The sequence below is a fragment of the Microcaecilia unicolor genome, chromosome 4 (genome assembly GCF_901765095.1).
Source record: "Microcaecilia unicolor chromosome 4, aMicUni1.1, whole genome shotgun sequence".
Lineage (NCBI taxonomy): Eukaryota > Metazoa > Chordata > Amphibia > Gymnophiona > Siphonopidae > Microcaecilia > Microcaecilia unicolor.
In genome coordinates, this window is record NC_044034.1 from 328,919,830 (window position 1) to 328,932,558 (window position 12,729).

Genomic DNA, 12,729 nt, shown 5'->3' on the forward strand with positions numbered 1-12,729 from the left:
TTAAATGCTTCCAGGTTTCAACTTATTTCATGTTTAATGTGGGATATAAATATCATAAATAATTAAAATAGTTGAGCACCTGATTCTCATAACATGTCTGTTTTAGTGGCCCTTTACCAGGAGAAAAAAAATCTCTGCATGAATACAACATGTGCCAGTGTTGGCCCTATAACCAGCTCCTCCAAATCACACACTGATTTATAGCAAATTACTTTTTTACCTATGAAACGTTATTCCGTTTTTATACTTTCTCTGTGTACATCCATATGCTGCCCAAGCCAGCATGTTTGAAAACATAAGTAGGATCAAATAAAAATGGTACCAACAAGAACAAAAACATGGGTGAAGTAGCTCATAGGTTTGTTTGCTTTGAGGGTACAGGGAATCGATATGACGGTTGCGTGGGGGAACGGAACGAGAGAGAGATTAACCTCCATGGCTTCAGCTTTTTGACGTCTTGCTCCTATTCTTAAACCTCCTTGAGCAGTGAGCTATGCAGGCAGAGCTGAAGACATCTGCTTCTGGCAGCCCCGGTGACAGTCTGTCTCACTGCTTTCGGCTGCCCTCCTGATGGTCCATCTTGCTGCTTCGTCCCACTCACAGGAAGTTGAAAACACGACATGAAGCAGCGAACTGACCGGGGCAGCCGGAAGCAGCTGCCTTCAGCATGCTGCCAGCGCTGTGGCTCACTATTGGAAACAGGGAGGAGAGATGTAGCCAGCTGGACCCGAAAGAAGGGAGGGAAAGCTCAACTGCCTGACGCAGGGACAAGGAGCCTGAGGAAACAAAAAAACTGCTTGGCTGGCCACTATTGTTAGGGGGGCCTGAGACAGAACTAGGGGGCCTGGGCCCCCAAGGTATCCTGTTGCTACACCACTGGGTTGGTGGTAAGAGCTCAGGCGGTAAAGGCCATGCGCTAATTTGTAAATTACCGTGTGGTCGTTAATGGCAGAAATAAAAATTCGGCCATTTTAGAGGCATACTAAGAAGTGGCTGGAACATGTGGGAAACCCACATGCTAAACCCACATCCAGCCATTTTTAGTGTGGCTTAGTAAAAGGACCCTAGGCTTAGAGTTAAAACAGAGAAAGTGAGTGGGAAGAATTAAACCAGATGGGTTATAGGAGGGATTACTCAAGGGAGGAGCCACTTAAATTGAATATCAGTGCAAGGAATGATGCCTCTTAAGAGACTGAATAAAATAGCTAAGAGAGGAGCTTAATCCACGAAGTGTTAGCACTGTATTCTCCAACATACCCATCTGTGGACGGATGTCAACTCAAAACAACTAGGGGTGATAAACAATACAATTTTATACTGCAAAATACCAGCTCCCGATATTCAAAACCATTTAACTGGCCAGGAACCGCACCTTGTAGGTTAAAATGGCACTTAACCAGCTCTCCAGCAGTATTCAATGGGGGATAGCCAGCTATCCCTTCTGAATATTCCTGGTTAGCGCCTAGGAGCTAACTGGCTATATTGCGCGATATTTCATATCCTGCTATTGTAAGCAGCCACATCAGGCTGCTTAAATAGCTGGTATGTCTTTAGCCGGTTTAAAGTTAACCGGCTATCTTTGAATATCAACATAGCCGGTTAACTTTAAATCGGCTAAAAATATACCAGATATGCAATGCCAGTCACCTGGCATTGAATATCCAGGCTGACCGCAAGACTTAGCCAGGCCTAAGTATCGGCCCCTTATGTCTTTTCTAATTTTCAGAATTTTGTTTTGAAAAAAATTCAGCTAAGTTGTTGGCTGATAGAAGGGTGATCTGGGGAGAGTCAGTCAATGTTAACATTCGTAAGGTATTCTAGTATTTTAAACAGTTTCCTAGAATCAGTATTATCTAAACCAATAAGATTTGAGTAATACTTGTTTTTAGAATAATTAATGTATTTATGCTCTAAATGGCTTTTTTCCAGTTTTTACAACAGTGTCATTTGTTTTATTGCCATTGACGTCACAAGCATCTACAATTCTGTTTTAAAATTAGCAATTCATTATTGAACCAAGAAGTTTTAGTGTGCCTAAGGTTAAATGCTTCTAAATTACTTCTGCTAGGACAGGCTGATGTGCGTTGCCCAGTACTGGAGGAGATGGAGCATTCACAGAACTACCCCCCCCCCCCCCCCCCCGCATGGCCTCCAGCACGCCTCTGTCTATGTATATGGTCATGTAATCCTGTGCAGGATATAGGAAGTTTCTCACCATTCTGTTTCTTGGACCCTTAGGTTGACCCTTCAAGAGTCAGAGTATGAGAAGCTCTTCTACTCCATTAATGGGTGAGTGAGCAGTGAGCTTTCTGGGAAACCTTTTTCTGTCTCAGTGAGTGAGTCCTGGGCTTTTTCTCAGGTAACTCCATGTCACTAAGAGGTAGATGCACTAAACGTTTTTCATCGTTAAATGAGCCCTCAGGGAAGAATTTCCTATCCTTTCCATGCACTTAAGCCTATTTTCCGACGACAGTAGCAGCTAACGAAAACGGAATGGAGATGAGCAATTAGTGTGAAAACCCCATTGAAACGACATGCACTAACCTTTTCCGATTGCCTTTACGCAGGAAAAAGGCAGGAAAACTAACGAGAGGTCTGGACCACTCGTTAGGACAGCTCTGTGCCAGGAAAAATCATTAAGAGAAAAAATAAACTTTGAGCCAATCCCAGCGCATTAGCAGAGCTAAAAGCGCTGTGATTGGTCCAAAGGACGTCAGAAAAACATAAATAAATAAAATAAAAAAAGGATCGGGAGGGGGCAAGGGCGCTCATCAGGAGCGTCCTGTACGGACGGCCTTGCCCCCCCCCCCCCCCCCCCCCGCTGCTCCCCACTTTCCGCCGCTCCCCCCACCCCCGAAAAAGCAAAATTCAAGCAGCCCCTGCCCCCCTCCCTTCCTCACTACTCTCACCTCAGCTCCGCCTCCCGACATCCTCCGTCCTGTGCCCCGCCCCCTTTTGGGGTCGTCGCCGCCATTCCCCTCCTCCATCGGGCCCCCCTCCCTCTTACCGGGCCCGTGCAGCGCCTCTGTCCTCTGTCCGAAGGCGCTGCACGGGCAAGAAGAAAGCCTGATGCCTGCCTTTGCCCAGCTTCGATGGCGCGTCTTTCTCCTGCTGGGCCCGCCCCTTTCTGACGTCAGTAACCTACGGGCAGGCGGGGCACAGGACGGAGGATGTCGGGAGGCGGAGCTGAGGTGAGAGTAGTGAGGAAGGGAGGGGGGCAGGGGCTGCTTGAATTTTGCTTTTTCGGGGTGGGGGGAGCGGCGGAAAGTGGGGAGCAGCGGGGGGGGGGGGGGCAAGGCCGTCCGTACAGGACGCTCCTGATGAGCACCCTTGCCCCCTCCCGATCCTTTTTTTATTTTTATTTTGATTTGGGAGCCATGTGCTTGTGATTTGACTGTGTTTTGACTGTTTGTGGCATGCGCAGAGCAGCTAACATAACGCTTGGCTGCTCTGCGCATGATTTGGGGGCCGATTAACGATGTGTATTGTGATTCTTTGATACATTGTACGTTTCAATACCGATCTCAGCATGTGTGACTTTTTTTTTTGGTGCATTTTTCGTTATTTTAAAATCGTTAGGGACTTTAACGATTTAGATTTTTTTACGTTTGGTTGCTGCATCTGCCTCTAAGGGCAGACTTATTCAGTCCTAGTTTGGCCTCCATGTACATGAAGACATAGGTCTGATTAAAACTACTTCTCTATATATATGCAGTAGGGTAAAGCTAGCACTGGATCAAGTTGCTTTAGGCGATATGATGTCATCTGCTAACCCTGCTTCTTTTGAGTGACTGGGAGTGTTCTTCTGGTTTGCTGTTCTCTTTCTTCTTAGAAACCCAGGCGATAGCTGTGAAGAAGTGAAGTCGGTATAACAGAACCTGGCAGAACCAAAAATGGGACAGGAAGGTGATGCCCATATGTAGTGCAGTCACTGCTGACTATAGAGGGCTCTGTATGCACTGTTAGTATAAGACGAGGCGAGAGAACCCAAAAGGATTTAACATGGGAGACTTTGCTCTTGCCAGTCAGAGTTTTGTTTCAGTTTCTCCCAGGGAGAAGAATGTAGCACAGCCTCTGGGCATTGTACTAAAACTAAAAAAACAAAACCCACTGATGCACAGAGCACTGCAGGGGATGTCAGGACAGAAGCTGGTGGTGAGAGCAGCAAAATGAGAATCAGGGATGGCAGGGCTCAAATACTGCACTGGCTGCGTTTGATTTCTATTCTTATTTTAAAAAACTCAGGCTAAGTTAGAAAACAAAAGGAAATACTATTGGCTCTTGGCATTAGGAGTTTTACAGAACAGAGTCTAACAATAGGAAGGTAAAATTATGTATAATCATACCTGATAATTTTCTTTCCATTAATCATAGCTGATCAATCCATAGACTGGTGGGTTGTGTCCATCTACCAGCAGGTGGAGATAGAGAGCAAACTTTTGCCTCCCTATATGTGGTCATGTGCTGCCGGAAACTCCTCAGTATGTCGATATCAAAGCTCCATCCGCAGGACTCAGCACTTAGAGAATTACACCCACGAAGGGACACTCTGCCCAGCTCACCACCGCCGAAACGGGGGAGGGGAATTAACCCAGCTCATCCCCACACAAGTGGGGGAGGGGAATCCGTCCAGCTCATCCCCGCGGAGCGGGGGAGGGACACCACACCCGCCGATGCGGGGGGATCTGGCTTATCCTGCAACCGCAACCGCGGGAGGAGCTGACTGACCCTAACACCGCCGAAGCGGGAGGGGTACAAAGCTGCCCTACAGCCGCACGAAGCGGGAGGGAGTGCCGGCAGAATTTATGTCTCAATCCAGCCCCGTAAAACGGAGGGGAGAGGAATGCAGCAGCTCACTGTAACACAAACTCGTCTCAACTCTTGAAGAATCCAAGTGAAAGAACTTGAACACGAAGTCTTTCTGAAATAACTGAAGACTAAACTTGAACCTGAAATGCAACCAGAATAAAAACAGAACAGATATCTGGGAGGGGCTATGGATTGATCAGCTATGATTAATGGAAAGAAAATTATCAGGTATGATTATACATAATTTTACCTTCCATATCATCAAGCTGATCAATCCATAGACTGGTGGGATGTACCGAAGCAGTACTCACCCAGGGCGGGACATTGAAATCCCTGACCTCAACACTGAAGCTCCAAACCGGGCCTCCGCCCGTGCAGCCACAGTCAAACGGTAATGCTTGGAGAATGTATGAGCCGAAGCCCAAGTTGCCGCCTTGCATATCTCTTCCAAGGAGACGGACCCGGCCTCTGCCATCGAGGCCGCCTGAGCTCTCGTGGAGTGAGCCTTCAGCTGGATAGGCGGCACCTTCCCCGCGGCCACATAAGCCGCTGCAATGGCTTCCTTGACCCATCTTGCCACTGTAGGCTTAGCAGCCTGCAGACCCTTACGAGGACCTGCAAACAGGACAAACAGATGATCCGATTTCCGGAAATCATTGGTCACTTCCAAGTATCTGAAGATGACTCGTCTCACATCCAGATATTTAAGAGCAGAGTACTCCTCTGGGTAGTCCTCCCTACGAAAGGAAGGGAGACAGAGCTGCTGATTCACATGGAAGCGAGAAACAATCTTGGGCAGGAAGGAAGGCACTGTGCGAATAGTCACTCCTGCCTCAGTGAACTGCAGAAAAGGCTCTCGACATGAGAGCGCCTGGAGCTCGGAAACTCTTCTGGCTGAAGTGATAGCCACCAAAAAGACTGCTTTCAACGTCAGGTCTTTCAGAGATGCCCTCGACAAGGGTTCAAAAGGCGGCTTCTGCAATGCTCTCAGCACCAGGTTGAGATTCCACGCAGGCACCACTGAGTGCAGAGGAGGGCGCAGGTGATTAACTCCCTTGAGAAAGCGCACCACATCTGGCTGCGAAGCCAGGGAAGCACCCTTCAGGCGGCCCCTGAAGCAAGCCAGAGCCGCTACCTGGACTTTAAGGGAACTGAGCGACAGGCCTTTCTCCAGACCTTCTTGCAGGAACGCCAACACTGAAGAAATTGGAGCAGTGAAGGGAGAAAGTGAGCCTGCTTCACACCATGCTGCAAAGATACGCCAAACCCTGGCGTAAGCAGTAGAAGTAGAGCGTTTCCTCGCTCTCAGCATAGTGGCGATGACCTTGTCTGAGAAGCCCTTCTTCCTCAGACGCTGCCGCTCAATAGCCAGGCCGTAAGACCAAAGGGAGAGGGATCCTCCATCACCACGGGACCCTGATGTAACCGGCCCTGCTCCACTGACAGCCGCAGAGGATCGTCGACTGAGAGCCTGATCAAGTCCGCATACCAGGGACGTCTGGGCCAATCCGGACCCACCAGGATTACCCTGCCGGGATGCTTTGCCACCCGGTCTAGCACCCTGCCCAACATGGGCCAGGGCGGGAACACATAGAGGAGCTCTTGTGTCGGCCACTGTTGGAGAAGAGCATCTACTCCCAGGGATCGAGGGTCCCGTCCTCTGCTGAAAAAGCGCGGCACTTGGCAATTGGCCGATGACGCCATCAGATCTAGGCTCGGCTGGCCCCAGCGCTTCGTGATGTCCAAGAACGCCTGAGCAGATAGTTGCCACTCTCCGGGCTCCAAGGTATGGCGACTGAGAAAGTCCGCCTTGACATTCATGACTCCGGCAATGTGGGCCGCTGAAAGCTGCTCCAGGTTCGCTTCCGCCCACTGGCAAAGACTCATAGCCTCCTTGGCTAGAGGGGCGCTCTTGGTACCTCCCTGGCGGTTGATATAGGCCACAGCCGTGGCATTGTCCGACAGGACCCGTACAGGCTACAACACCAGTACCGGGATGAACTCCAATAACACCAACCGAATGGCTCTGAGTTCCAGGAGGTTGATAGACCACTTGCCTCTGCAGGAGACTAGAGCCCCTGCGCTGTCCTTCCCAAGCAGTGGGCTCCCCAGCCCATCAAAGAGGCGTCTGTCGAGACGACAATCCACTCCGGGGTCACCAGAGGCAATCCTGCAGACAACTTGTCTGTCTGCGTCCACCAGCTCAGCGCCTTGCGCACTGCTGGGTCCACGGGAAGGCGCACAGCATAATCCTCCGACATCGGAGTCCAGCGCAGCAGCAGAGATAGCTGTAGTGGTCTCATATGAGCCCTGGCCCAGGGCACTACTTCCATCGTGGCCGTCATAGAGCCCAACAGCTGCACGTAGTCCCAAGCCCGAATAGGAGAGGCTACTAGGAACTAGTCCACCTGAGCCTGAAGCTTGACAATCCGATTGTCTGGCAGGAACACTCTGCCCACTTGGGTGTCGAATCGAACTCCCAGATACTCCAGGGACTGAGTCGGGCGCAGCTGGCTCTTCTTCCAGTTGATGATCCATCCCAGGGAGCTCACAAGAGCAACTACCCGGTCCATAGCTTTGCCGCACTCTGCATAAGAGGGGGCTCGGATCAACCAGTCGTCCAGAGAAGGATGGACTTGTACTCCTTCCTTTAGCAGGAAGGCCGCTATGACCCCCATTACTTTGGAAAAGGTCCGCGGAGCAGTAGCCAACCCGAAAGGGAGGGCTCTGAACTGGAAGTGTCATCTCAGGACTGAAAAACGCAGAAAGCGTTGGAGAGGAGGCCAGATGGGAATATGCAGGTACGCTTCCTTGATGTCCAAGGAAGCCAAGAACTCTCCTGCCTTCACTGCCGCTATAACAGAGCGGAGAGTCTCCATGCGAAAGTGCCTCACTTTCCAGGCCCGATTGACCCCTTTGAGGTCGAGGATAGGCCGGACAGAACCTCCTTTCTTTGGAACCACAAAGTAAATGGAGTAACGTCCCTTGCCAATCTGATTTTTTGGCACCGGAACGACCGCACCCAGGTGGATCAGGTTGTCCAAGGTCTGCTGCACTGCCACAGCTTGACCGGAGACTTGCAGGGAGAGAGTACAAACCCGTCTCTTAAGGGTTGGCAGAACTCTAGCTTGTAGCCGTCTCTGATGACTTCCAGCACCCAAGCGTCTGAAGTTATAGTGGTCCACTCGCCCAGAAACGAGGACAGCCGTCCTCCAATCTGCACTGGGGCGTGGACCAAGGCCCCGACATTGGGTACGAGACCCTGGGGGAGGACCGGAGGGAGCACCTCCGGGACGGCGGTCTCTGCGAAAGGAATGCTGCTTGGGGAGAAATTCCTCTTGAAGGAAGAGGGGGCAGAGGAACCCGACTTGCCCGGGCGGTACCGACGGGCTTCCAGCAACCGTCCTCTGGAGGTACCGGGACGAGTACTAGCCCGAGCCCTGACCTCTGGTAATTTCTTGCCCTTAGACGTGCCGAGATCGGACACGATTTTGTCCAGCTCGACCCCAAAGAGCAGCTTGCCTTTAAAAGGCAATCTAGCCAGGCGGGATTTAGAGGCGTGGTCAGCAGACCAATGTTTCAGCCAAAGCCACCGCCGCGCAGAGACTGTCTGAGCCATGCCTTTAGCTGAGGCTCTCAAGACATCATACAGCAAGTCTGCCAAATAGGCTAAGCCCGATTCCAATCAGCCCTCAAGGAAAGATCCGAGGGGGAAGCCCGCTGCACCATAGTCAGGCACGCCCTGGCCACATAGGAGCCGCAAACTGAGGCCTGCAAACTTAAAGCAGCTGCCTCAAAGGACGACCTTAAGGCCGCCTCCAATCATCTGTCTTGGGCGTCCTTTAGGGCCGTGCCACCTTCCACCGGCAACGCCGTTTTCTTAGTCACCGCAGTGATTAAAGAATCCACGGTAGGCCACAGATAGGCCTCACGTTCACTCACAGCCAAAGGATAGAGGCGGGACATAGCCCTAGCCACTTTAAAGCTCGTTTCCGGGACATCCCATTGAGCCGCAATTAAGGTGTGCATGGCATCATGCACGTGGAAGGATCTAGGCGGGCGCTTCGTCCCCAGCATAATGGCAGAGCCAACAGGGGCTGAGGGAGAGACGTCCTCCGGAGAGGAAATCTTCAAAGTGTCCATGGCCTGTAAAAACAGGTTGGGCAAATCCTCTGGGCTAAAAAGCCGCGCTGCAGAGGGGTCATCCGCTCCATCCGAGCGGGGATCTATCTCCTCCAAGGAATCCGCAAAGGACCGTTGGGAGACCTCAGACACGCTGCCCTCATCTACATCGGAGGAGACAAAGTCCTCCAAGGCCTGGAAATCAACCCGAGGGCGTTTACCTCTGGGAACCTCAACCTCTTTATCAGAAGAGGGAGCAGGGGCAGCGTTTTGCATGAGGAAAGCCTGATGCAGCAGCAAAACAAACTCGGGGGAGAAACCCCCCAGACTGTGCACTTCCGCAGCCTGGGCAACAGCCCTAGACGCACTCTCAACCGGCGCTCGCAATAGCGGGGGAGAGACATGCTGCGCATCCAAAATGGCGTCCGGCGCGAAACTCCGCGAAGGAGCCGCGCGGGAAGAACGGCGCTTAACTTTAGCCGCTTGTGCCGTCGCCCAAATTAAGGGCGTTCATGGCATTAATGTCTCCAACCTCAAGGGCGGCCCACGAAGAAGCCGTCCGAGCCGCGTGGCCGGCCAAGATGGCGGAGGCGAGGAGCGGGGGATGGGCGTTTATGGCGGGAAAAAACCGCCACGCCGGAGGAACGACCGGGACATTCATCGGTCACTAAACTGTCACCCATCAAGGGCGAATCAGGTTGTAAAACCCCCGCATCCCCTCTAGAAGCGCTCCAGCGATCCGGGGAGCGACCCTTTGCGCCCTCGCCCTCCGACGCCATATGCCACGAGGAGAAGAATCGGGGAACCCCCTGCCCGCTATAAAAAGGTAAAATTACCTGCTTGCCGCTCCGAGCTGTAACGAACTGGTGTCCCAGTGAGTAGCTGCAATGAACGTTTAAAGAAACGCCGAATTAAACGCCTTTAAAGACGTTCAAAATTTTTTTTTTTTTTTTTTTTTTTAAACGGAGCCAGCGGGAGGGGGGAGAAAAGGAGGGACCTGGCACCACCAGGTTTGCACTTGCTCAAAAGAGCCCTCAACCCCAGGCCTCAACAAAACCTAAGGATTAGGCTTGGAGGCCTAGCCAGAGCTGCTGCTGTGTGTGACCACCACCTGCTGAGATAGAGAACATACTGAGGAGTTTCCGGCAGCACATGACCACATATAGGGAGGCAAAAGTTTGCTCTCTATCTCCACCTGCTGGTAGATGGACACAACCCACCAGTCTATGGATTGATCAGCTTGATGATATGGAAGGAAAGTTTTATTCCTCACTGCCATACAAAGGTTGCAGAACAGAGAGAAAGAAGAGAAAGAAAGGAAGGAAGAAAAGATGAATGAAAGATAGATTCTTAGCTGTAAAGAGTTCTTACAAGGGTTGGAGAAGGACACCCCCCTAGAAGTAGGCTGTGGCAAGGATATGAAACTTCTCTTGCCAGCCAGGCCTTCAGAGTCTCTTTAGAATGTGAGCAGTACACTGAGCAGTCACTTACATACTTCCCATCACAAAGGACCACCTCATATATCACCCAATCGGCAATCCTGCAAGTACAAAGGAGTCCTGTGATAGGGCCTTAGTGTCCTTGCCACACCTCTGCTCAGTAACAAATAGTTGGGATGTCATGACAACGGGGGGGGGGGGGGGGGGGGGTCTTGTCTGTTTGTTTGTAACAAGACAGTTGGTTGGGATGTCTTGGCAATGGTCTTTTGTCAGTTTGTGGTCAGCGAGAAATTCCTGTCTTGTAACTATCAGTGGAAACTCACAGAAACACACAGAAATAAGCAGACCCAAAAGAAAAGACCAGAAAATTCCAGAACAATACCTCTTCTCCCACCGACCGTGGGAAAATCACTTCACCCTCTATTGCTTCAGGTTCAAATAGACCTGTGCTTACTACTACTAATCATTTCTATAGTGCTACTAGACGTACACAGAGCTGTACACATTATATACAGGTACTTTCTCTGTCCCTAGAGGGCTCACAATCTAAGTTTTTGGTAACAGGCAATGGAAGGTTAAGTGACTTGCCCAAGGTCACAAGGAGCTGCAGAGGGGAATCGAACCCAGTTCCCCAGGATCAAAGTCCACTGCACTAACCACTAGGCTACTTTTCACCAACCTGACTGGCTGAGTGTGCCCCAAGGACTGGGTTGAGAAGCACTGAAATAGACTTTGGGACTTCTGGTACCAGGAAGTGCTGATGGATATCAACCCAGTTCTTGGGGTAAACCTAACTAGTTAGGTTTTCAGGACTTCCACAGTGAATATGTATAGATAGATTTGCATACAATAGAGGTAGTGCATGGAGATGTGTCTCATGGGTCGTCAGGATTACCCACAGTGAATATGCAACTGGTTGGGAGTGCCCTGAGGATAGGAGTGAGAACCACTGACCTACTGTACATGAATGTAACTTGATGTGCTCTAGTTCAGAAAAAGAGAGTAATGAAATTCACTTTTCATACTTTCCTCCTGCCTACAGGATTCTTTTCCCTGGGGGAGCTGTGGATTTGCAGAAATCAGACTTTGCCAGAACAGCCAAGATTTTCTATCGACTGGCACTGCAGGTGAGTCATATGCACCAGTACCAGCTGTATTAAAAGCACTGGGTGGGACAAGTCCAGTAGTGAGATCCACATGGTATAGTGCAGTGTGGTATCTCAAACTCACTGTATGACAGTGTCTCAACCCCTTGCACTCTTTTTTTCCTCAGACCTGTTCTGTGGTCTGCTCTCTTTCAGGTCAGTTCATTCATCATGGAAGGTTAAAATTAACTGAAATGAGAAGTTGCTGATCATCACCTTGTTTCTTATAATAGCGACCGCTTGTAGGTATCCTGTAGAGTATGTGTTCAGCTTATGCTTCTGCCTACTGGCAGAATAAAATTGCACGTGTTACAGTTGTTCTTCTTTCACCACAATTGCAAAACCTTTTTGCCTGCTCATTCTTTTGTCTGATTTTTTTCTTAGCAACTTTGAAACATGCATCTCTTCAGCTTGCTTTTGTATTTTGCCCATGGAAAAGGCAATTTTCAAACTGCCCACCAAAGTGCAGGGCACTCAGAGAACTGGCGCTTAATACCCTAGGAGAACCTTCAAACATGCGTCCTTCACATCAAGTGGTGGCTCAAGGCCCTCCCCCTTGTGGTTGTCAGCATCTCTCCTTCCTTTCCCTCCCCCTTGTGGTCTCTTGCTTTTCTCCTTCCCTTTCTTCTTTCCTGTCCTCTCCCCCCACCCTCTCCCATGAGGTGTTCCTTGGCTTACCTCCCTTCCTCCAGGGCAGAAATGTGGTTGTCAACATCTGTGAAGTTTTTCGTTGTGGTCAGTGAGGGGCCTTGACATTCCATGGATGCTCAAGGCCTGCTGGCTCCTACCTCTCCATACTTCTGTTTTAAAAGGGGCAGGACCTGATAGACCTTAAGCATACGCAGGTGCTCAAGGCCCCCCACCAGCTACAGTTATCTTCTATAGAAGCTCACTGCAGCATTGGTGCAGGTGCCACCCTCCTAAATTGTGCCACCCTAAGCAGACATCTTGTGGATGAGCCAGCTGCACCCACTGGTTAAAACAGCACATCACGAACAGGAGTATTATAGAGGGGTATTTGCAGTGGCGACCCTACCATTAGGCCGCCTCTCTAACGTAATTTCCTGTTTCCTCGGAGGTGGGCCACCCATAGTAGAGAGAAGGAGCCAGGACTGATGGCAAGGCAGCCTATGAGAGTTGCTGCCGCTGCCTTCTTTTAAAAAGAAAAGAAAAAGGTAATTTCGGGGAAGGGGGTTGGGGAGGGAAGAGAAGGG

At 50.5% G+C, this 12,729-nt stretch overlaps 1 protein-coding gene across 1 annotated transcript in view; it reads left to right on the forward strand.

The window, feature by feature from the left end:
- LOC115469379 (gamma-glutamyl hydrolase-like) overlaps nucleotides 1–12,729 on the forward strand; it is a 38,762-nt gene that overhangs the window by 3,937 nt on the left and 22,096 nt on the right. Inside the window, exons 3-4 of the mRNA XM_030201963.1 lie at nucleotides 2,239–2,289; nucleotides 11,413–11,497. Of these exons, the coding sequence (XP_030057823.1) occupies nucleotides 2,239–2,289; nucleotides 11,413–11,497 (136 nt within the window). The remainder of the gene's footprint in view (nucleotides 1–2,238; nucleotides 2,290–11,412; nucleotides 11,498–12,729) is intronic.